This window comes from Anolis carolinensis, unplaced genomic scaffold (genome assembly GCF_035594765.1).
Source record: "Anolis carolinensis isolate JA03-04 unplaced genomic scaffold, rAnoCar3.1.pri scaffold_9, whole genome shotgun sequence".
Classification (NCBI taxonomy): Eukaryota; Metazoa; Chordata; class Lepidosauria; order Squamata; family Dactyloidae; genus Anolis; species Anolis carolinensis.
Window position 1 is genome coordinate 10,545,631 of NW_026943820.1, and position 26,516 is coordinate 10,572,146.

A 26,516-nucleotide genomic window follows, 5' to 3' on the forward strand; every position below is an offset into this window, starting at 1 on the left:
TTGTAGTCAAAAGGGGCAACCGTTTATTAGCCAAAAATATATACTTTCTTGTACAATTTGGTTCACACATATGTACATTTTGTTTCCGTCTTTGTTTTTACTATATATACAAAAGAAAAGAAAAGAAAAGAAAACCGAAGACGCCTATTTCTCACTGGACTTCCAAAAAAAGAACCTCACGAATTCAGCTAATCCAGATGATAGCACAGAAGCAGGACTTTTTTCTTTGTCTTTTTGCCATTTTTTCCCTTTTTTTCAATACACGGACATGCGTACAAGTTGTAACTATACAGAGGATTTTATTTTACAATCATTGGAACAGTGTTTTTTCCCTTTTATATATATAATATATATAAAAATCAACTATGATGATGACAACGCAGAAAGAACCATAGCTGCATCAAGTTGGTTCTGAGGCCTAGAGAAAGAAGGAGAGAGAGAAAAAAACAAGACAGGAGGGAAAAATATATAAATATACATTGAATTATGGTTTGTTTCATACATTTTTTAAAGGACTTGGAACAAAAATGTTTGAAAATATTCCTAATTACCAGCCACAATTACATTTTTGTACGGAGCTTTATGGAACTTTAAAGACTAAAATATAGATTGGGGTATATTTTTTTTATATTTAAGGGTCAACTTTGGCTACGGGTTTATAAAAAATGGCTGAAACAGTAAATAGAATTGTCTGGAAAGGATCAGCATTGTGTTGTCGAAGGCTTTCATGGCTGGAATCACTGGGCTACTGTGAATTTTCCGGGCTCTATGGCCATGTTCCAGAAGCATTCTCTCCTGACATTTCGCCCACATCTATGGCAGGCATCCTCAGACATGTGTAAATAGATAGATAAAGGCCATGCCTTTGTGCTGTTAAACTGCATTATATCAGTCTACATTGACCAAATAATGCAGTTTCAAACTGTGTCAAATGTGGTCTTTGTGTGTTTGTATACAAGCAATATATTCCTAGCATAATATTTCTATTCATGCACTATAATCCAGCCCATTGAGTTTATACATACTTAATCCTGTGTTGTATTGAAGCAGGAACATGTGTGTGCATATAATGTTGGGATATGTAAATGTGTGTATGAGTGTGTTTACACAAACACACACAAATAAATAAACACATGGGTTGCTGTGAAATCAATTCCAGTGGCTTTCCTTGGAATTTCTTCCCAAATAAGTCTATGAGGTTTGCAGTTGACGTGCTAGTAGCAAATCCCATGATTTTAAGGGCCAAAAACAAGTCCTATCTAAAGCAGACTCATGGAAAGCAATGAACACATGGTTTATAGATAGTATGACTTTTCATATAAATGTGTGAAAATAAGCATCATAATGTATATATTTCACAGGCATGCAAACCAGGTGGTGTTTACATTGGCCTCTCCATCCTATATTTCTCTTGCTTTCCAATAGAAAGGCTACAAGCCACCAGTCTTCAAATACAGTCTTTTTTGGAAATATTAAAATGGGTCTGATTGTCAGGGACATAGATAAAGACGTTTCCATTCTACACCCAAAAAAAAATAAGATTTCTGCTCATATCAAATGAGAAGAACAATTGATATTTGCAAAGTAACGGCACTAGGCATTTTAATAACACTCTTCCAGGGCTAAATAATATAATACACACGATCCAATGCTTTCAAGATTTGCTTAGAAATCAATTCCAGTGCTTGGCATTTGCTCCCAAATTCCCAAGTAAGTCTATGGGGTTTGCAGACGACATACTAGTAACAAAAAGAAATTCCATTGATTTTAAGGGCCAAAAACAAGTCCTATCTAAGGCAGACCCATGGAAAGCAATGCATGCATGTGAGTTACATAGATTTCAATGGGTCTGCTCTACTTAAAGTTAGGTTCCTCCTAACAGTTTCTTTCCCCCCACTTTTTGTCTATTTTTAGGATATAGATAAGCTCTTACCGCCTCTGAACTGGTTGGAAAGCTGTCTTTATTAACTTTTTCTCTACTTCCAAGACACTAGGTGGATCTAAAAAAATGAAACAAAGGCAACAAAAGAATCAAAATAAAAATAAAGTCCTTTTTTTAATATACCAAACGCTCACCCGGAGTTTGCTTCTTAAGGGTCAAACCAGGTTTAAGAAAGTCAGCAAAGTGTATTAGAAAGGAAATAAACGAACTAGAAGGGCCAGGCGAGAAACCCTGGATATGAATGGGATCTACTGGATCCCATTTTGGCCTGTATATCTAAGAGTAAGACCCACTGTGACTTGCTTCTGCATTACAAAAGGAAAGACTTTTCAATTGACAAATACATTGTACTTGGTGGTAAAATCAACCCATAACAACAAACATAAAATTCTTTGTTCTGAATAAATTGGATTAAATGTATTTTTTGCTAGATGAGAGTTGGGATCGAATATACAATAGACTATCAGTTAACCGGACCTCAGGCAACCAGAACTCTCAAGCAACCAGCAAAAATATCAGTTATGACTATTTCTAATAGTCAATCTCAAGCAACCAGAAACTACATTTATCCGGCATTTGAGTGCTGGTTAACTGAGAACCCATTGAACATATCTGTTTACAGCTTTGCAGGTAGATAGACACAAACAACTGACAAGAAGAAAACTATGTCTCCCTGAAATTGTGAGAGATGCCAATTTCTTTTTCAATGTGATGGAACCCTGGATTTGTAGTTTTACAACACTATTACCTTTCTCTGACAAAATAGTATGGGTGCAAACTACAACTCCCAGCATTCCATAGCACTGAACTATGGCAGTTAAAGCGGTACCAAACTGCATTCATTCTATAGTGTAGATGCCATATTTGACTTCTAGAAACACACATTTATACAATATGCACACACAAGTACAGCACATGCATATCTACACAATATGACAATATATATGTCTGCAAATGTGTGTGTGTACATATAAATATATACCTGTATGTGTAGTTGAAAAGACACATAAGCACGTGTATGTGCTTGTATATGTACATTAAATTCCATATGTATATCTGGACTATATATATGTGCATACAGATAGATGATATAGATATATTCCCTCCATTATATGCATGTGTGCACAAGCAATATAACTGCATTCACACACACATAGTGTATATTCATAAATGTGCAAAAACACACACCTGTAGTACACAAACCCATCATACACACACACATATATAGATGCAGAGACATATGCTACGAGGTATATATACACCAATATACATGTGCATTTTTATCATATATCCATGTATATATGTACATGCAATATACATATGTATTCACACGCATACTCCTCCAACTGTCTGTGTGATATTCAAAATGAATGCACCCTGAACACTTTATAATTCTGGAATTATTATTATTATTATTATTATTATTATTATTATTATTATTATTATTTCGATTTTATTTTCCAAACTATTTCCATGTATTGTTTAACAGGATTACTTATTCATATGGTGGAAAAGTATCTGAAAGAAGAATTTTAAGTGAGGTTTGTGACTCTGTTAACACAGGAGTGATTGAAACACTTGACCTAAAATTCCAATGTGTGAGTCTGGTTAAATCATTATTGGAACTTCATTTCCCTGATACAGAGGTATTGACTCAGCTTTCACCAAAGCGACTACTTTTGGGTGGTGGAGGAGAGACACTTTATCTGTACTTGATATATATCCATGCATATATGCACACGTGATATACATATATTTTCACTCTCTCTCTCTCTCCAAATATGAGCATGAGACAAACTCATATACTTATGTATGTGTAGTGTACTGTATATAGATAATAGATGACACTCCCCCAATTTAATTATCTATTTGAAAGAAGTCAAAGGGCCAGGAAGACAAAATCACGTGTGTTTTTGCATGTTTACAAACATAGACTATGTGTGTGTGTGTGCATGCAGTTATATTGCTCATGCACACATGGATATAATGGAGGGAATATATCTATATGTGGGAGTATCTATATCAGGTATGGGCAAACTTTGGCCTTCGGCTGTTAGGAATTGTGGGAGTTGAAGTCCAAAACACCTGGAGGGCTGAAGTCTGTCCATGCCTGGTCTATATGACATACATATGTATATTTATGTGTGTGTGTGTGTGTGTGTGTGTGGGGGGGGTTATCCAGAAAGTAGATTACGTTTTGTAATTAAAAATGAAGACAGTATAGGAGAAAACATTTACCACATGAAGTTGAAAGCCACACCTAAATGCCACTTCTCAACATAGACGCCATTCAAATCTAGGCACTTATCATAGCGATGAATGAGCTTGGCAACTCCTTCCCCACAAAAATCTGCTGCTTGCTTCCTCAACCAGCCGGTCACCCCTTACCGCAGCTGCGTATCATTGCCAAAATGCTGCATTGAGGACTATACTTTGTTCATTTTTAATTCCAAAACGTAATCTACTTTCTGGATAACCCTTGTATATATATTCATATAGACCAGATATAGGCAAACTTCAGCCCTCCAGGTGTTTTGGAGAGCCGAAGACACTCCCAAGTTTATGATTTTGTCTTCCCAGCCCTTTGACTTCTTTCAAATTTATACATACACACACAAATATAAAGATTATACATAGAATATATTCCCTTAATCTGAGAATCTACTTTGAAAGTTGCCAACCGAATAAAGAAGCAAAATCATAGATGTGTATGTGAATATAGGTGTACTAGCTGTGCCTGCCCACGCGTTGCTGTGGCGAAGTATGGTGGTATGGGAAATAAAGTATTGAGGAATTGGTGGTAGTTAAGGTAAAGGGTAAAGGTTTTCCTCTGACATTAAGTCCAGTCATGTCTGACTCTGGGGGTTGGTGCTCATCTTGAGTCTACACTGCCATATAATCCAGTTGAAATAAGATAATCTGTATTTTATAGGCAGTGTGGAAGAGGCCTGATTGAAGTGGCCCTGGGCTGAGTGGGTTGCTAGGAGACCAAGTGGGTGCAGCTTAGCCTAACTGACAGCAGACCAAGTGGGCGGAGCTTAGCCTTCTAACTGGCAGCAATTGGATAAAAACTATTATTCCTCTCCCTGTAATTAGGACTTTATTTTTCTTTTCTTTTTGTTGTATCAACCTAGAGCCGTGGATGATGGGTTGTGTTGTCAAATTTCGGTGTTGGGAGGCCTGTAGTTTTGTTGTTTTGTCCACTGCCCTGATGCCATCACTATTTTATATATATAGATATGTACTTATACAGGCAGTCCCCAAGTGACAAACATCCGACTTATAAATTAACTCCTAATTAAGAATGCCGAGACAGCAGGAAGTGAGAGAAATCTTCACTTGGAAGGGAAATTCACTCCTGAAAAGGTTATTATCATGGGGGGAAATGGGTCTCTACTGGAGCTTTCTCTCCAATACTTGTTTCCACAACAAGCCATTTTTTCCAAAATCTAATTCTCACAGGAACAGGAAGTGAGGTGGAATCTTCTGAAGAGGGATACAGATAGTGAAAGAAACACAACAGGGTATATGATCCAAACCCCTTTAGTATTTCTTTCTCTGTGTCATTCTTCAGAAGATTCCACCTCACTTACTATCCCTGTGAGAATGCTTTGGATCATGTGGGGAAGAAGGCCCAGCTCACCTGTTCAAACTTATCTCCCCATATGAATCTTCTCTGAAATTAAGATCATTTGGGGAGGACCTGCTCTCAGTAAGCCTGCTTCGGAAGTGCGTCTAGTGTGGACGAGAGACAGGGCCTTCTCAGTGGTGGCCCCTCGGTTGTGGAACTCCCTCCCTAGCATCATTAGATCAGCCCCCTCCTTTCAAACCTTCAGAAGGAAAGTAAAAACCTGGCTCTGGGATCAGGCTTTCGGAGCATAGTGCAGTGCAATAATAGATTTGGAATATGTACAATGACTATGGCCTTGGACTACGATTTCTGGATGGCGTGATTTTAATATTGAATGTAATGTTTTGAAATCTAACAAGTACTAATTTTAATTTATTTTTAAGCTTAATGTTTTGTACATGTTTTAAGGCATTGAATAATTGCCATATGTAAGCTGGTAAGCCACCTTGAGTCCCCTGTGGGGTAGAGAAAGGTGGGATATATAAGGGCAAGCAAATAAATAAATAATAGGGAAGAATGAACACCTCTCTCTATATATATGTGTGTGTGTGTGTGTGGTTGGAGTTACACTTTAAAAATGTACCTGTATAATCAGTGGTTCCTAACCTTTGAGCATCCTGCTGTTTTGGACTTCAACTCCCAGAAATCCCAGCATGTTAGGAACTGGGGGAGCTGAAGTCCAAAACATCTGGAGGCCCAAAGTTTGGGAACCATTGTTGTATGTGTGTGTGTGTGTGTGTATACAGTAGAGTCTCACTTATCCAACATAAACGGGCCGGCAGAATGTTGGATAAGCGAATATGTTGGATAATAAGGAGGGATTAAGGAAAAGCCTATTAAACATCAAATTAGATTATTATTTTACAAATTAAGCACCAAAACATCATGTTATACAACAACTTTGAGAGAAAAGGTAGTTCAATATGCAATAATGTAATGTTGTAATTACCGTATTTACGAATTTAGCACCAAAATATCACGATGTATTGAAAACATTGACTACAAAAATGTGTTGGATAATCCAGAACGTTGGATAAGTGAGACTCTACTGTATGTGTGTGTGTGTGTGTGTGTATATATGGGTTCTGTAGGGTTGTTCTTAAGTCAAATGTGTATATAAGTTGGAACAGAGATATTGCTTAAGTGTAACTCAATATATATGTTATGTTCTGACCTACGAAAACCTCACTTACAAAAACCTCCAAATCAACTACAATTTTCCTGACTTGAATTCTCCCCTGGACATGGATAAGAGACTGGCTATTTTGGATTGATTCAAGAAGGACTCTGTAATTAACCAGGAACTCAAAATTTTCTCCATGACTTCCCTTTTTGAAAACTGAAGGTTTCGGAGCCAGATATCTGATTAAGCTTAAGCCACCTTCCTTAAGAATTCACTGAGCTGCGATTCCAAGAAATGCCCACAGCAGTGTTAGATGGTCGCTGGCTACCATAATGTGACATGGGAAAACTGACTATGTATTTGTAGCCAATGTCAGGTGGAAGACATTGTGCTTTATTTGTTAGTCTACCCATTGTATTGTGACCCAAGAGAAAGACACCTGAAACCCTTGCTGACAAAATGTAAACTCTATTGCAGTTTCTTCTGGGTGACACAAATGTCTATGTAACCTACAAAGTAGACCTTTTTAAGATCAGAAAGACAGAGTTGGATATAATTGTCATCAACTTCCAAGGAGATTCTTAAGAGTTAACTGGACCTTCTCCCAAAATGTACTTGTTAACTTGCATTGTTTTTGCTCTTGGTGAGAGCATGATTCTGGTTTCTGTTTAGCATCTTTGGTGCCTATTGCTTTGGAGGGCACAATACCACTTCTCAACATAGTCACCATACAAATCTAGGCATTTACCATAGCGATGAATGAGCTTGGCAACTCCTTCCCCACAAAACCCTGCCACTTGCGTCCTCAACCAATCGGTCACCCCTTCCTGCAGCTGTGCATCATCGCCAAAATGTTGCGTTGAGGATACAAGCAGAAGAGTTTTGTGGGGAAGGAGTTGCCAAGCTCATTCATCGCTATGATAAGTGCCTAGATTTGAATGGTGACTATGTTGAGAAGTGGTATTTGGGTGTGGCTTTCAACTGCATGTGGTAAATGTTTTCTCTTATACTTTGTTCATTTTTAATTCCAAAATGTAATCTACTTTCTGGATAACCCTTGTATATATATGTAATATATCCGTCTCTGGGTGTGCTCCTGGACTTATCATTGACCCTGGAACCCCAGGTGTTGGTGGTGGCTAGGAACACCTTTGCACAGTTAAAACTTGTGTGCCAGCTGTGCCCATACTTTGAGACACCTGACTTGGCCATGATAGTCCACGCCTTAGTCACATCCCCGTTTGGACTACTGCAATGCTCTCTACGTGGGGCTGCCTTTGAAGATAGTTCAGAAACTACAGCTAGTTCAGTGAGTTTCCAAGCTAAATACAAAGTGCTAGTTGTTACCTATAAAGTCCTAAACGGTTCAGGTCCAGGATATTTCTCAAATCCCATCTCCCTGTATAGACCATCTTGGGTACTTCAGTCAATGGAGGAGGCCCTGCTCTCAGTCCCACCACGTCACAAGCACGACTGGTGGGAATGAGAAGGGGGCCTTCTCCATGATGGCCCCTCTCCTCTGGAACTTCCTCCCTAAAGAAATAAAAATGTCACCCACCTGCTCTCCTTTAAGAAACAGTTAAAGACATATCTATGCACCTTAGTGTAGGGAGATGAGAAGGATTAACATAATTGTCACCCCATAGCAGCTGTGGTCTAAGTGAAACTACAACAAATACTGAACATTTTCTGCAACTTGGTCGTTTAATTCAGTCACTCTGTGCAATAATGCTTTTTACTGAGTGTCATGTTTAAATTTATTGTTTTTTTTCTAATTTGGAATTTATTATGGGTATATTATTGTCACATTATACTTTTGATATTAAGTGAAGCAGTGGTGGCTTTGAATGTTTGTGTTTATATGTATGTTAATTGCCTTGAGTCCCTCTGGGAAGAGAGGGTGGTCTAGAAATAAAGTTTTAGTAGTAGTAGTAGTAGAAGTAGTAGCATCACCGATGGTCATGATTAGCTCTTCTAATTCATTGCACAATCAAAATTACCTCTCCACCAAGACTATGGATCAAAGTGCCATGATATCGCCTCTTTTAATGGCTATGCCTTTTATTCTACTGAAGCTGTGTTGTTGATCTATTGTGATTGTTATGTATTTTATATTGTGTATTTTATACTGTTTTATTGTATTGTATATTGTTGGGCTTGGCCTCATGTGAGCCTCCCAGAGTTCCTTGGGGGAGATGGGGCAGGATATAACAATAATTTTTTTTATTATTATTATTGTACACACAGAATGCCCTTCCTCTAGCTTGAGCATGCAGCCAAGCCTTTCATGAGGAGCAGAGGCTCCTCTTTGCATTCCCGTTCTCTTTGGGGTTCTCTCTTTACCTGCATTTTATTATTATTATTATTATTATTATTATTATTATTATTATTATTATTATTATTGCTGTACATACAGAATGCCCTTCCTCTGGCTTGGGTATGTAGCCAAGCCTTTCATGAAGAGCAGAGGCTCCCCTTCTCTTTACCTGTATTATTATTATTATTATTATTATTATTATTATTATTATTATTATTATTGTACACACAGCATGCCCTTCCTCTAGCTAAGCCTTTCATGAAGAGCAGAGGCTCCCCTTTGCCTTCCCCTTCTCTTTGGGGTTCTCTCTTTACCTGAATTTATTATTATTATTATTATTATTATTATTATTATTATTATTATTATTCACACAGAATACGCTTCCTCTAGCCAAGCCTTACATGAAGAGCACAGGCTCCCCTTTGTCTTCCCCTTCTCTTTGGGGTTCTCTCTTTACCTGAATTTATTATTATTATTATTATTATTATTATTATTATTATTATTCACACAGAATACGCTTCCTCTAGCCAAGCCTTACATGAAGAGCAGAGGCTCCCCTTTGCCTTCCCCTTCTCTTTGGGGTTTTCTCTTTACCTGCATTATTATTATTATTATTATTATTATTATTATTATTATTACTACTACTACTACTACTATACACACAGAATGCCTTTCCTCTGGCTTGAGCATGTAGCCAAGCCTTTCATGAAGAGCCCAGGCTCCCTTTTATTTTCCCCTTCTCTTTGGGCTTCTCTCTTTACCTGCATTTTATTATTATTATTATTATTACTACTACTACTACTACTACTGTACACACAGAATGCCCTTCCTCTGGCTTGGGCATGTAGCCAAGCCTTTCATGATGACCAGAGGTTTCCCTTGACTTTCCCCTTCTCTTTGGGGTTCTCTCTTTACCTGCATTTTATTATTATTATTATTATTATTATTATTATTATTATTATTATTATTACAGTAGAGTCTCGCTTATCCAAGCCTCTGAATTATCCAAGCCATTTTTGTAGTCAATGTTTTCAATATATTGTGATATTTTGGTGCTAAATTTGTAAATACAGTAATTACTACATAGCATTAATGTGTAATGAACTACTTTTTTCTGTCAAATTTGTTGTATAACATGATGATTTGGTGCTTAATTTGTAAAATCATAACTTAATTTGGTGTTTAATAGGCTTCTCCTTAATCTCTCCTTGTTATCCAACATATTCGCTTATCCAACGTTCCGCCGGCCCATTTATGTTGGATAAGTGAGACTCTACTGTATTATTATTATTGCTGTACACACAGAATGCCCTTCCTCTGGCTGGGGTATGTAGCCAAGCCTTTCATGAAGAGCAGAGGCTCCCCTTCTCTTTGGGGTTCTCTCTTTACCTGCATCATCATCATCATCATCATCATCATCATCATCATCATTATTATTATTATTATACACACAGAATGCCCTTCCTCTGGCTTGGGTATGTAGCCAAGCCTTTCATGAAGAGCAGAGGCTCCCCTTCTCTTTGGGGTTCTCTCTTTACCTGCATCATCATCATCATCATCATCATCATCATCATCATCATCATTATTATTATTATACACACAGAATGCCCTTCCTCTGGCTTGGGTATGTAGCCAAGCCTTTCATGAAGAGCAGAGGCTCCCCTTCTCTTTGGGGTTCTCTCTTTACCTGCATCATCATCATCATCATCATCATCATCATCATCATCATTATTATTATACACACAGAATGCCCTTCCTCTGGCTTGGGTATGTAGCCAAGCCTTTCATGAAGAGCAGAGGCTCCCCTTCTCTTTGGGGTTCTCTCTTTACCTGCATCATCATCATCATCATCATCATCATCATCATCATCATTATTATTATTATTATACACACAGAATGCCCTTCCTCTGGCTTGGGTATGTAGCCAAGCCTTTCATGAAGAGCAGAGGCTCCCCTTCTCTTTACCTGTATTATTATTATTATTATTATTATTATTATTATTATTATTATTATTATTATTATACACACAGAATGCCCTTCCTCTGGCTTGGGTATGTAGCCAAGCCTTTCATGAAGAGCAGAGGCTCCCCTTCTCTTTGGGGTTCTCTCTTTACCTGCATCATCATCATCATCATCATTATTATTATTATTATTATTATTATTATTATTATTATACACACAGAATGCCCTTCCTCTGGCTTGGGTATGTAGCCAAGCCTTTCATGAAGAGCAGAGGCTCCCCTTCTCTTTACCTGTATTATTATTATTATTATTATTATTATTATTATTATTATTATTGTACACACAGAATGCCCTTCCTCTGGCTTGGGTATGTAGCCAAGCCTTTCATGAAGAGCAGAGGCTCCCCTTCTCTTTGGGGTTCTCTCTTTACCTGCATCATCATCATCATCATTATTATTATTATTATTATACACACAGAATGCCCTTCCTCTGGCTTGGGTATGTAGCCAAGCCTTTCATGAAGAGCAGAGGCTCCCCTTCTCTTTACCTGTATTATTATTATTATTATTATTATTATTATTATTATTATTATTATTATTATTGTACACACAAAATGCCCTTCCTCTGGCTTGGGTATGTAGCCAAGCCTTTCATGAAGAGCAGAGGCTCCCCTTCTCTTTGGGGTTCTCTCTTTACCTGCATCATCATCATCATCATCATCATCATCATCATCATCATTATTATTATTATTATTATTATTATTATTATTATTATTATTATTATACACACAGAATGCCCTTCCTCTAGCCAAGCCTTTCATGAAGAGCCCAGGCTCTTTCCCCTTCTCTTTGGGCTTCTCTCTTCTTTACCTGCATTCCCTCCTTCCCTTTCTCTTTCTCCTCCGGAGTCCTGTCCTCCTCCTGCGCCTTGCTCGGTGCTTCTTCCCAGGGCGGCCAGTCCCAGCAGTTGCGGCGCGTTCAGCAAAGCCAGAGGGTGGGGATGATGGGAGTGGGAGTGATGATGGGGATGATGGTGATGCTGGGCTGAGAAGGGCCTCCCGCACCAAGCCGCGGCGTTGGCGAACTTCCCCAGAGGGCACGAAGGGGAGGAAGATGAAGAAGAGGAGACCAGTCTGTGTCCAAGCTGCAAGGCAGTTGGGGAAGCGCTCCTTCCTCCTCCTCCTCCTCCGTTGTTTTGGGGAGATTTCCGAGGGTTGTCCGGACTGGTCGCTGTCTCCGCTAAGGACCAGATCTTAGGCTTCGGAGGAGCCACTGTTGGAGGAGAAAGTTGAGAAGAAACCCCCGAAGATGAAGAAGATGAAGAAGAAGTTGGTTGGGTTGCTTCCATGGCTTTGAGGAGGAAGCTCTCCCTGGTGTGGCTGTTTTGCAAGTCCTCTCCATCTGAAGATGAAGACAAGGAAGAAGAAACCTCCGAGCCTGGGCTTTTGCTGGCCAAGTGAAGCCTCACCTCGTCCTCTTCTTCCTCCTCCTCTTCCAGAAGCAAAGGCCCGGCTTTGGCGCTTTCCCCGTCGATGTTCTCCAAGTCGATCTCCTCCTCCTCCTCCTCTTCTTCCTCCTCCTCCTCCTCTTCATCGGTGCGGCTCCTGGGGGCCCAGGTCATCTTGTTCTCCTTCTTGAGCCTCCTCCGGGCGTTGGCGAACCAGGTGGAGACCTGGGTGAGGGTCATCTTGGTGATGATGGCCAGCATGATCTTCTCGCCCTTGGTCGGGTAGGGGTTCTTGCGGTGCTCGCCCAGCCAGGCCTTGAGCGTGGCCGTGCTCTCCCGCGTGGCGTTCTTGGGCCGGGACGGGTCCCCGAACTGGAACTGCCCGTAAGGGAAGAAGGCCGCGCCCGAGGCCCCCGCCGCCGAGAACGACGCCCCCGGGACCCCCGGGCTCTCCTTCAGCTCGTACGGCGCGCCCTGGGAGACAAGGAGAAGAAAGGCACCGTCAAGGAGGAAAGAAAGGCCCAAGTCTGTCCTTCTTTCCCTCTCTTTCCCTCCTTCCCTCCCTCTTTTTCTCCTTTTCTTCTTTCCCTCTCCCTCCCTCCCTCCCTCCCTCTCTTTACTTCCTTCTCTCTCTTTCCTTTTCCTTTCTCTCCTTTCCTTCCATTTCTTTTTTCTTTTCCTTCTTTCTTTCTTCCTCTCCCTTCCTTTTTTCCCTCTCTCTTTTTCTCTCCTCCTTTCCTTCTTTCCCTCTCCCTCCCTCCCTCTAACTCTTTTCTTCCTTCTTTCTCTTTCCTTTTCCTTCCTTCTTCCTTCCTTTCCCTTTCCTTCCTTTCTTCTTTCTCTCCCTCCTCCTCTCTTTCCTCCCTTCCTTCTCTCTTTTTCTCTCCTCCTTTCCTCCTTTCCCTCTCCCTCCCTCCCTCTAACTCTTTTCTTCCTTCTTTCTCTTTCCTTTTCCTTCCTTCTTCCTTCCTTTCCCTTTCCTTCCTTTCTTCTTTCTCTCCCTCCTCCTCTCTTTCCTCCCTTCCTTCTCTCTTTTTCTCTCCTCCTTTCCTTCTTTCCCTCTCCCTCCCTCCCTCTAACTCTTTTCTTCCTTCTTTCTCTTTCCTTTTCCTTCCTTCTTCCTTCCTTTCCCTTTCCTTCCTTTCTTCTTTCTCTCCCTCCCCCTCTCTTTCCTCCCTTCCTTCTCTCTTTTTCTCTCCTCCTTTCCCTCTCTCTATCTCTTTTCTTTCTTCCTCTCCACCGTTTCTTCTCTCATTTTCCTTTCTTTCTTCCTCTCACTCCCTCTCTCTTTCCTTCCTTCCCTCCTTCTCTTTCTCTCCTTTCCTCTCTCTCTCCTTCCTTCTCCGACTTTCCTTTTCTCTTTCTCTCCTCCTTTCCTTCTCTCCCTCTCCCTTTTCATTCTTTCTTTCTTTCCACCTTTCCTTCTCTCTCTTTTTCTTTTCGTTCTTTCATTCTTACTTACTTATTTCATCTCCCTCTCTATTCCTTCCTTCTCTCTCTTTCTTTTTCCTTTCTCTTTCTCTCCTTTCCTTCCATCTCTTTTTCCTTTTCGTTCTTTCTTTCTTCCTCTCCCTTTCCTTCCTTTCTTCCTTCTCTCTTTTTCTCCTTTCCCTTTCTCTGTCTCTTTTCTTTCTTCCTCTCCACCTTTCCTTCTCTCTCATTTTCCTTACTTTCTTCCCCTCCCTCCCTCTCTTTCCTTCTTTCCTTCCCTCATTCTCTTTCTCTCCTTCTTTCCTTTTCCGACTTTCCTTTTCTCTTTCTCTCCACCTTTCCTTCTATCTCTTTCCTTTCTTTCTTCCTCTCCCTCCCTCTCTTTCCTTCCTTCTCTATCTTTCTCTCCACCTTTCCTTCTCTCTCTCTTTTCTTTTTCTTTCTCCCCTCCCTCTCTCTTTCCTTCCTTCTCTGACTTTCCTTTTCCTTTCTTTTTCTCTCCTTTTCTTCTCTCTCTCCTTCCTTCTCCAACTTTCTTTTTCCTTTCTCCTCCTCTCCTCCTTTCCCTCTCCCTCTTTCTAGCTCTTTTCTTTCTTCCTCTTTCCTTCCTTCTCTCTCTTTCCTTTTCCTTTCTCCCCTCCTTTCCTTCCCTCTCTTTTTCATTTTCGTTCTTTCTTTCTTCCTCTCCCTTTCCTTCCTTTCTTCTTTCTCTCCCTCCCCCTCTTTCTTTCCTTACTTCCTTCTGTCTTTCTTTCTCCTTTTCCTTTTCCCCTTCTGTCCATCTCTCTTTCCTGCCTTCCTTCTCTGTCTGTCTCTTTTCCCCTTTCTTTTCTCTTTCCTCTCCTTTCTTCCTCCTTCTCACTCTCTATTCTTCCTTTTCTCTCTCACACACATTCTTTCCTTTATCTCTTCCTTCCTTCTCTGATTATTTCCTTCCCTCTTTTTCTTTCCTTCTTTATCTTTTCCCTCTCTCTCTTTTTCTTCTTTCTTTCTTTCCTTTTTTCTTCCTTCTTTCTCTCTCTTTTCTTCCTTTTCTTCCCTTCTCTCCCTTTTCTTCTTCTTCTTCTCTCTCAATCTCTCTCTCTCTTTCCTTTTCTTCTCTTTCTTTCTCTGCCCTTTTTCATACATATACACATACACACACATACAGTCCTTGTACATATATATCTAAATGTATATGTAAACTGACATATACATATATATAAGCCAATTTTCACAGTCCTTATACATATATGTGTGTATAATATATATGTAAATGTATATGTATATGTAAATTGACACATACACACATATATGTTAATTTTCAGGCAGTCCTTATACATATATATGTGTATGTATATATACTTATATATATATATATATATATATATATATATATATATATATATACACATATATATGTATATGTATAATATATATGTATATGTAAATTGACACATACACACATATATGTTAATTTTCAGACAGTCCTTATACATATAATATATATATATGTATATATATACTTATACACACACACACACACATATATATATATATGTATAAAATATATGTATATGTAAATTGACACATACACATATATATCTCAATTTTCAGACAGTCCTTATACATATAGATATATATAAGTATAATATATATGTAAATGTATATGTATATGTAGATTGACATATACATATATATGTCAATTTTCAGACAGTTCTTATACATACATATATGTATAATATATATGTAAATGCATATGTATATGTAAATTGACACACACACACACATATATATATCAATTTTCAGACTACATGTATGTGTATAATAACTCTCTATATACACACATGTATATGTATGTATGTGTCTTTGTGCATATCTGTATATATCTATAAATAGAGAGAGATTATACATAACCATATACTCTGAAAATAGTTATGTCAGTGTTCAAACAAAGTTGAATGGGCCTATGGTTCAAATATAAAGCCTGGGAAGGGAATTAACAATCCCATCCTGTTTCTTTCCTTTGAGATTGTTGGAAAGAAAATTATAGCTCACTTCAGTGCTTCCAGGTTGCCAGCAAAGCCTTTTGCAAGAGTTAAAAACTTCTCCCTTTTTCTGCCTCCCTCCCTTTAATACACACACACACACTTTATGGTTCTTCTGGTGGGGAAAGGAGCTGTCAATCACCCGCTCACCCAGGCAAACAATGGCACCCACTCTCTTGGCTTTCTGAGTGTTTCAGGAGTGTTTCAGGGAAAGGATTTGAATTTGTTTTGGGGAAAAGGCCTTTCACACACACAACCCTGACTTGTATTCATTCCTATAAAACACATCCAGGCCCTTGGGGATTGTTTGAAAACACATTGGAAACTATTTTAAGAGTTGGAAAGTGGAGTTAAAGCAGAGTAAAATCAGGATTATTTTTGCAACTCTCTTCAAAAGCAAGGGGGAAACCCACGCTTTTGAGTCTGCACCAGATTTTGGGATCCTGGGATTGTTAATGCTGGTTAATAGTACTTTGGAGAATAGCAAACCCGTTTTTTTACTATTAATAATAAGGATATTTATGTGTGTGTGTATGCATGCATGCATGTGTATGTATATGTGTATATGTATATGTGTATATGGTAATAGTAATTTATTACTACATACATATACACATATACATACTATATGTGTATATGGTAATAGTAATTTATTACTACATACATATATACATATACATATACATATACACATATACATACTATATGTGTATATGCATATGTGTACATGATAATAGTAATTTATTACTACATACATATATACATATACACATATACATACTATATGTGTATATGTATATGTGTATATGGTAATAGTAATTTATTACTACATACATATATACATATACACATATACATACTATAGTAATTTATTACTACATACATATATACATATACATACTATATGTGTATATGTATATGTGTATATGTATAAGTACTTCTCTCCCTTTCTCTCTAGCCTCTCTCTCTTTTTTTTTTTAAAAAAAAATCAAATTGCCCCAAATAAATGAATAAATATAAAAATAAATATAGAAATAGGTTGGTTGGACTAAAGTTATATTATATATATACACAGAGAGAGGGGGGAGAGAAAGAGTTATTAGAAGAGACAGGAAAATATAGTTATAAATACATAAATATGAACAAATCTAGAGAAATAAAGATATACAAAAGGAGTGTAATATATCGATATAAAAATAGATATCTGGAAATAAAAATAATTTAATAAAAGTTATTAAATATAATATATAAATATAGAGATATTACATACATAAAATGTATAAATATAGAGATATTAAATAAACATAATATAAACTAGAGATATAAAATGAATGTAAGATATACATAGAAAAAGAGAGCTATAGAAATAAAGATAATCTATAAAATAAAGACACTATAAATATATGAAAAGAGATATATAAAATAGAGATAATCTCTCAATATGAAAAGTGAATGTGTAGAAATAAAGATAATCTAATCTATAAGTGTAAAAAGAGATCTGTAAAATAAAATTGGATCGATAGAAATAAAGATAATGTATGCATGTAAAAATAGATAGGTTTAAATGTATATATATAATAAATCTGAATATAGGTATAGAGAAATAAATAGAAATATTTCACAAAAAAAAAAATCAAGGCGAGACTTGCTTTGATTTCTGAGGTTGGGAAAGTTGGTTGGTAAAGTGAGGCTGAGATAGGGCCAAAAGTATTATTTGGGGGATTTGATTTGGGGAAAAAACAGTGCATTGTATCCTACATATACATATATACATACACATACACACACACTTAAATGGCACCCAGTACCATAGCACCCAGTATCTAGTTAATGGGTCTGGAACAAGAGGAAGTGAGAGAAACCTACTTCTAGGAAGGGAAAGTCACTCCTGAATAAAATTATTATTATCATCAGGAAATCCGCATTTTCCAAAGCCCAATCCTCACAGGGACAGAAAGGGGGGTTGTTGTTATTATTATTATTATTATTATTATTATTATTATTATTATTATTATTATTATTATTATTATTAATGGTGTCCGAAGAGAATTGAGAATAGAATACAGTTATAATGGGGGGTGAAATCTTCTGAAGAGGGGCACAGGCAGGAAAAGAAACTCCATTGTATGTATAATTACAATTAATTACTCCAGTATCTGTGAATGCAAGGACAGAAACAAACCCAGGAAGGATGTGCTTTCAGAGACATGTCCACAAGACCATCAGGGTTCTCTTTTGCCTCTGAGGATTTTCCCAGCATTTTCAGAACCCTTTCTTGTCGTTGCCCTTGGAAGTACATTCATATAATAATACCTGTTTATTTTGCCTGTAGCAAGTATATAAGACACCGGGAGGAAGATGTGAAGCTTCTGAGTCAATTGCACTGCTATCAGTAGTGGTAGGGAGAAGATAAATCTATTTAATCCTACATCCACTCCCTGCATTGTATATATATGTGTGTGTGTATATATATATATATGTATATGTCTGGAGTTGCATTTGAAAAAGTGTTCAGCCTTTTTCTATGCGATCCAGAGCATAGGAAAGAATGACCACTTTTTCAAATGCAACTCCAGCCATACATGTATACATATGCAATATATACACACACATATACAATATATACACGCACATATGGATGGAGTTGCATTTGAAAAAGTGTTCAGCCTTTTCTATGCGATCCAGAGCATAGGAAAGAATGACCACTTTTTCAAATGCAACTCCAGCCATACATGTATACATATGCAATATATACACACACATATACAATATATACACGCACATATGGATGGAATTGCATTTGAAAAAGTGTTCAGCCTTTTCTATGCGATCCAGAGCATAGGAAAGAATGACCACTTTTTCAAATGCAACTCCAGCCATACATGTATACATATGCAATATATATACACACAGAGAGACACACATATGTATATATATGCGCGCACACGCACATATACGCACACATACACACACTTTAAAATGCAACTCCAACTCTCTCTCTCTATAAATACACAGTATGGTTGGAGTTGCATTTTAAAGTGTTCACCCTTTCTTATGCGATCCAGAGCATGTGTGAGTGCGAGTGTGTGTGAGTGAGTGTGCTCTCGCATAGGGAAGGGTGAACAGTTTTTAAAATGCAACTCCAGCATAGATATATATATATATATGGTTGGAGTTGCATTTTAAATTATATATATATATGTGTGTGTGTGTGTGTGTATGCGTGTGATAGATATATATATATCTCACACGCATACACATATACACATAACTCCATAACACACACATATAGACACATATATACACATTCGCTCTTCCCTATGCGATCCAATCAAAGCATGCATACACACACACACATACATATACACACAAATGTATGTGTGTGTGTATATATATACAGTGTGTGTATATATATATATATATACACACACACACACATATATATATCACATATACACACACATATATAGTTGGAGTTGCCTTTAAAAATGTATGTGTGTATGTATGTGTGTGGGTATATATACAGTGTGTATACACACACACACACACACACACACACACATATATATATATATATCACATATACACACACATATACAGTAGAGTCTCGCTTATCCAACATTCTGGATTATCCAACGCATTTTTGTAGTCAATGTTTTCAATACATTGTGATATTTTTCTGCTAAATTTGTAAATACAGTAATTACTACATAGTATTACTGCGTATTGAACTACTTTTTCTGTCAAATTTGTTGTATAATATGATGTTTTGGTGCTTCATTTGTAAAATCATAACCTAATTTGATGTTTAATAGGCTTCTCCTTAATCTCTCCTTGTTATCCAACATATTCGCTTATCCAACGTTCTGCGGGCCGTTTACGTTGGATAAGCGAGACTCTACTGTATACATACACATATAGATACATTTACATACACACATTCATCCTTCCCTATGCGATCCAATCCAAAGCATGCATATATATACAGTAGAGTCTCACTTATCCAAGCCTCGCTTATCCAAGCCTCTGGATAATCCAAGCAATTTTTGTAGCCAATGTTTTCAATATATCATGAGATTTTGGTGCTAAATTCGTAAATACAGTAATTACTACATAGTATTACTGCGTATTGAACTACTTTTTCTGTCAAATTTGTTGTATAATATGATGTTTTGGTGCTTAATTTGTAAAATCATAACCTAATTTGATGTTTAATAGGCTTTTCCTTAATCCCTCCTTATTATCCAAGTTATTCGCTTATCCAAGCTTCCGCCGGCCCGTTTAGCTTGGATAAGTGAGACTCTACTGTATATACACACACATATATACGCACACACACGTATGTGTGTATGTGTGTTTGTATATATATATACACACACACACACACATATATACACAGTGTATGTATATATGTATGTATATATATATATATATATATATATATATATATATATATATATATACACACACACATACTAGCTGTGCCCGGCCACGCGTTGCTGTGGCGAAGTATGGTGGTATGGGAAATAAAGTACTGAGGAATTGGTGGTAGTTAAGGTAAAGGGTCCCCTGGGCTGAGTGGGTTGCTAGGAGACCAAGTGAGCAGAGCTTAGCCTTCTAACTGGCAGCAATTGGATAAAAATAATTATTCCTCTCCCTCTAATTAGGACTTCATTTTTCTTTTCTTTTTGTTGTATCAACCTAGAGGCATGGATAAGGGGTTATGCTGTCAATTTTCGAAGTTGTGGGGTGTTTACTTTTGTTGTTTTGTCCGCTGCCGTGATGCCATCACTCTTTTATATATATAGATATATGTATATGGTATATATATATATATATGTACACACACACATATACCATTCACACATATATACACACATATATACAGTAGAGTCTCATTTATCCAACACTCGCTTATCCAACATTCTGGATTATCCAACACATTTTTGTAGTCAAGGTTTTCAATATATCGTGATATTTTGGTGCTAAATTCATAAATACAGTAATTACTACATAGCATTACTGCGTATTAAACTACTTTTTCTGCCAAATTTGTTGTCTAACATGATGTTTTGGTGCTTCATTTGTAAAATCATAACCTAATTTGATGATTAATAGGCTTTTCCTTAATGCCTCCTTATTATCCAAGTTATTCGCTTATCCAAGCTTCCGCCGGCCCGTTTAGCTTGGATAAGTGAGACTCTACTGTATACACCATGGGTCCCCAAACTAAGGCCCGGGGGCCACATGCAGCCCATCGAAGGGGTTGGGCTTCCTGTTGTTATTATTACTATTATTATTTTATTGTATGACACAGCAAACAAATAAACATGCTGGATTTTGTATCACAAAATCACAAGTTGAACACTTCCCAAGTGTCTAGGACTGTGTGATGTGTTTTCGGGTGATGCGCGCAGATCCCAGTAGGGTGGCCATTATTATTATTATTATTATTATTATTATTATTATTATTATTATTATTATTATTATCTTTGAGGCTGGGATGCCATCTGTCAGCGGTGCTTTGCTTGTGCTTTTAGTGCCCAAAGGCAGAAGGGGATTGGACTCAATGGCCCAAAGGGTCTCTTCCAACCCTCTTTATTATTATTATTGTTATTATTGCTCGGTGGCCAACTATAGTCCGGCCCTCCAATGGTCCGAAGGATCGTGAACTGGCCCCCTGTTTAAAAAGTTTTGGGGACCCCTGGTATACATACACACATATTTACGCACACGCACACACACACACATATATATACACAGTGTATGGTATATATATATACACACACATATACCATACACACATATACACACACATATATAGTTGGAGTTGCATTTAAAAAATGGACCTGTTCCACCTTCCATACGAATTCCCCTTCAAAATAAACCTACAGACCTGTTGTTAGTATCTTGGGAACTCCCTGTAGACCGAATCCTGCCGTCTCTTGAGGGCCAAGGAAGGAAGGAAGAGAAAGCGACCCGAGGAGGGTCCACTTGGCTTACCTAACCCGTTTCCGGGCGACTAATCGGTCCGGAGAGGAGGAGAAAACACCCCGGACGCTTGCCTGTCCCCCCCCCCCCCCCCCCCCAACAAAAAAAAATCCCCCCGGAGCCTTACCAGCTGGTGGAAGAGGGGCAGCTCGGCGGCGGCGGCGGCGTAGGGGAGGAAGGCTCCGTAGCCTTGAGCCACGGCGGCGGCGTAAGGGGCTCCGGCGGCGTACATGGAGGAGAGGACCCCCGAGAGGCGGCCCGAGGGGCTCAGCTCGGCCGAGACCGGGCGCGCCCCGTTGGCCAGGCTTGCCCCGCCGCCCGGCCGCTCCGACGGAGGGTAGATGGGGCGGAGGTACTGGTAGCCCAGCTGGGAGAAGGCCATGGCTGCCAATGGAGGGAGGGAGGGAGGGAGGGAGGGAAGAAGACGCGCCTCGGGCCCTTTGGGGCGCCTTTAGGGGCTGGGAGACATTGGGGGGAAAGGGGGAAGGAAGGAGGCGAAGGAAGGAAGAGAAAGAGAGAAGGGAAAAGACAGAGACTCCGCTCAGTATCCCCCCCCCCCCTTTGAGGGCTCCTTTTAGGGTCTCTCCGAAGGTCTAGGAGACATTGAAGGTAAGGAGGGAAAGAATGAGAGGAGAGAGAGAAAGGAACAGAAGGAGGAGGAAAAGAACGAGAAGAGAGAAGAAAAAGAGACTGGCGCTTTAGCCTCCCTTTTGAGGCTTTCTCAAAGTCTGGGAGACTTTGAAGGGAAAAAAGGGAAAGGATTAGAGAGAAAAGAAGGAGAAGAAAAAGAACGAGAGGAGAGAAGAAATAAGAACCGAAAAGGAGAGACTCCCTTTTGAGGAGCTTTTTTAGGCTTTCTCTAAAAGTCTGGGAGACATTGAAGGGAAAAAGGGAAAGGGTTAGAGAGAAAAGAAGAAGAAGGAAAAGAAAGAGAGGAGAGAAGAAAAGAAAAGAACGAGAGGAGAGAAGAAATAAGAACCGAAAAGGAGAGACTCCCTTTTGAGGAGCTTTTTTAGGCTTTCTCTAAAAGTCTGGGAGACATTGAAGGGAAAAAGGGAAAGGATTAGAGAGAAAAGAAGAAGAAGGAAAAGAAATAGAGGAGAGAAGGAAAAGAAAAGAAGAAGGGAAAAGAAAGAGAGATAGATTCGCTCTTAGTCTGCCTTTTAGGTTTTCTCTACAAGTCTGGATACGTTGAAGGGAAGGTGGGAAAGAATGAGTGGAGAGAGAGAGAGAGAAGAACAGAAGGAGGAGGAAAAGAAAGAGAGGAGAGAAGAAATAAGAACAGAAAAAGAGAGACTCCCGCTTTAGTCACTTTTTTAGGCTTTCTCAAAGTCTGGGAGACATTGAAGGTAAAAAGGGAAAGGATGAGAAGAGAAAGAGAAAAGAAGGAGAAAAAGAAAGAGACGAGAGAAGGAAAAAGAACCGAGGAAGGGGAAAGAAAGATAGATTCGCTCTTAGCCTGCCTTTTAGGGTTTCTCTACAAGTCTGGGATACATTAAAGGGAAGGTGGGAAAGAATGAGAGGAGCGAGGAAAATAGAAGAAGGATAAAAAGAGAGGAGAGGAGAAAAAGAAAGAGATAGGCTCGTTCTCAGTTTCCCTTTTGAGGCGCTTGTTGGGGTCTCTCTGAAAGTCTTGAAGGAAAAGAGGGAAAGAAAGAGAAAAGCGAGGAAAACAGGAAAGAAGAAGGAAAAAGAAAGAGTGGATAGAAAGAAAAAGAACAGAAGGAGAAAAATAAGAGCTAGATTCGCTCTTTAGTCTCCCTTTTGAGGCGCTTTTTAAGGCTTTCTCTAAAAGTTGGAAGGAAGGAAGGAAAGAAAGGAGAGAGAGAGAAAAGAACAGAAAAAGGAGAAAAAAGAAAGGGAGGAGAGAAGAAAAAAGAACAGAAGAAGAAAAAGAAAGACACTCTTAAACCCCCCCTTTGAGGGCTCTTTTTAGGGTCTCTTTAAAAGTCTAGGAGACATAAAAGGGAAGGAGGGAAAGAATGAGAAGAGCGAGCAAAACAGGACAGAAAAAAGGGGAAAAGAAAGAGGGAAAGAAAGAAAGAAAGAGAGGAGAGAAGAAAAAAAGAAGCGCTTGCAGATATTGAAGGGAAGGAGGGAAAGAAAGCGAGGAGCGAGGAAGACAGGACAGAAGGAGAAAAGAAAGAGAAGTAAAAAAGGAACAGAAGAAGGAGAAAAAGAAAGAAAGAGAGATAGACTCACTCTTTAGCCTCCCTTTTGAGGCGCTTTTTAAGCTTTGTTTACAAGTCTGGGATACATTGAAAAGAAGAAAGAAAGGAGAGAGAAAACCGAGGAAGGAGAAAAAGAAAGAGAAGTTTAAAGAAGGAGAAAAAGAGAGAGAGACTCACTCCCTTTCTGAGGCGCTTTTTTAGGCTTTCTCTACAAGTCTTGCAGACATTGAAGGGAAAGAGAGAGAGAGAGGATCAGAAGAAGGAGGAAAAGAAAGAGAGAGAAAGGCTCTCTCTTGGCGCTTTTTAGTCTTTCCCAAAAAGTCTTCGCCCTCCCGCCTTTGGGGCGCTTTTTAGGGTTTCTCCAAAGATCTAGAAGACGTGGAGGAAGGAGGGAAAGGGGAAGGAATGGGAGAGGAAGAGAGGAGCGAGGGGGGGAAAGAGAGAGAAGGGGAAAGAAAGAGAGAAAAGGAGGAGGAAAAAACCTCTTTCGAGGCTCTCTTTACGCTCCGGAGAGGAAGGAAGGAAGGAAGAAAAGGAAGAGAAGCAGCCCCGAAAGAAGAGACTCCCTCCCTTTTGATCCCTTTTAGGATCTTCCTTCCAAAAGTCTAGAAGAAGGAGGGAAGAGGGAGGCGAGGCGGAGAAAGCGGAGGATCCGACTCGCTGCTTTCTCTTCTTGCTGTTGTTGTTGTTGCTGCTGTTGGCACTTTTTTAGTCTCTTTCCAAAACTCTGGCAGCCAGGAGAGACAGGGGAGCGGTGAGGTCTCCCTCTCTTCTTCCTCCTCTTCTTTTTCCTCTCTTCTTCCTCCTCCTCCTCCTCCTCTGCCTCTTCTTTTTCCCCCCTTCCTTCTTCTGGATCCGGAGTCGGAGCGCCCGGGTCAGGTCCGCACAGATTGAGGCAGAGATGATTGGAACTCCCTCTTTTTGATTGACAGCCCGAGCCCTTCTCTCTCGCGCTTTCTCTCCCTCCCCGAAGCCCCGCCCCTTTTCTTTTAAGTCCCTGCGTTTCTCACTCCGACTTCCCTCCTCCCGCCCCTTTTTTTCTCCCCCTCCCCCCTTTTTTTACTGACGTCACCCTCTTTTATTTAAACTGCTTTTCCAAATCTGCTGGACCATAGTTTTGGAAGCTCCCTTTCCTTGTCTCGTCGAAGGCTGTAAGTGTCCCGGGCTGTATGGTTATACATTCCAGAAGCATTCTCTCCTGACGTTCCGCCTGATTCTACAGCAGGCCTCCTCAGAGGTTGGAAACAAGGCAAAGTGTGGGTTTATGTTCAAGGGCGAGAGAAAGAAGCACAGGCAAGACAAGGTCTGTTGGAATCCAGGAAAGGATTCCCCCCCCCCAGGCAGGAGGCAGGCAGGCTTTGAAGCTGCAAGGCGATTCAATTCATGAAAATGAACACTATCTGGCTACCAGTACAGTAGATTCTCACTTATCCAACATAAACGGGTCGGCAGAATGTTGGATAAGCGAATATGTTGGATAATAAGGAGGCATTAAGGAAAAGTCTATTAAACATCACATTAGGTTATGATTTAACAAATTAAGCACCAAAACATCATGTTATACAACAAATTTGACAGAAAAAGTAGTTCAATACGCAGTAATGCTATGTAGTAATTATTGTATTTACAAATTTAGCACCAAAATATCATGATGTATTGAAAACATTGACTACAAAAATGCGTTGGATAATCCAGAACGTTGGATAAGCGAGACTCTACTGTATTTTAAAAACTCCAAAAATCAGGATAGTAAATAAAGAACAACACTCAGAAAACAAGAGGAATTCCATACAGGAAGCTATCAGGCCCGGCTAACACCTCCCAACAAAGGATTCCCCCCAGGCAGGAAGCAACCAGGTTTTGAAGCTGCAAGGTTATTCATTTCATGAAAATGAACACATTTTGGCTACCAGTATTTTTAAAAAAATCTAAAATCAGGACAGTAAATAAAGAACAATACTCTGAAAAATGGGAATTCCATACAGGAAGCAATCAGGGCCAGCTAACACCTCCCAACAAAGGATTCCCCCAGGCAGGAAGCAGCCAGGGCATGGAGCTGGCAAGGCCATGAATGCTGATTAAGATGATTGACTGCAGCATTCACACTTGCCTCCAACAGACAAGAGTTCTTGCTTAGTGTTTTAAATTCCTCCATAATTTCTGCTTTTATTCTTACAATATTTTGTTATCATTGTCATTATTATCATCCATATGATATGATATGAGATATATATTATAAACACACACACGGTTTTCCTGCTTTTTGGCAGAATGGGGTTGAACTGGATGGCCCACGAAGTCTCTTCCAACCATAGAAATCTATTATTATTAATATTAATATTAATTAATATTATTAATTAATTATTAATTATTAATATTATTAATGTGTTATTATCATCATTGCTTCATTATGAATAATAATGTTTTAAATTTCCCCCCTTGTATGTTGTTATTGTTCTTATTCTTACAACATTT

At 39.0% G+C, this 26,516-nt stretch overlaps 1 protein-coding gene and 2 long non-coding RNA genes across 3 annotated transcripts in view; 2 read left to right on the forward strand and 1 right to left on the reverse strand.

The window, feature by feature from the left end:
• irx3 (iroquois homeobox 3) lies at positions 1–22,302 on the reverse strand. Its single transcript, XM_062961525.1, has 4 exons — positions 21,998–22,302; positions 11,845–12,895; positions 1,934–2,000; positions 1–418 (listed from the first exon to the last, which is right to left on the reverse strand). Exons 1-4 carry the CDS (start codon positions 22,250–22,252, stop codon positions 364–366), a joined length of 1,428 nt encoding a protein of 475 aa, XP_062817595.1. The 5' UTR covers positions 22,253–22,302; the 3' UTR covers positions 1–363.
• The window catches only part of LOC134293574 (uncharacterized), a 22,049-nt gene continuing 17,630 nt past the window's right edge, over positions 22,098–26,516 (forward strand). The window contains exon 1 of the long non-coding RNA XR_010000526.1: positions 22,098–22,222. This is a non-coding gene — a long non-coding RNA (uncharacterized LOC134293574). The remainder of the gene's footprint in view (positions 22,223–26,516) is intronic.
• On the forward strand, positions 22,919–24,475 carry LOC134293573 (uncharacterized). The gene is made up of 2 exons (XR_010000525.1): positions 22,919–23,037; positions 23,341–24,475. It is a non-coding gene; the product is annotated as an uncharacterized LOC134293573 (long non-coding RNA).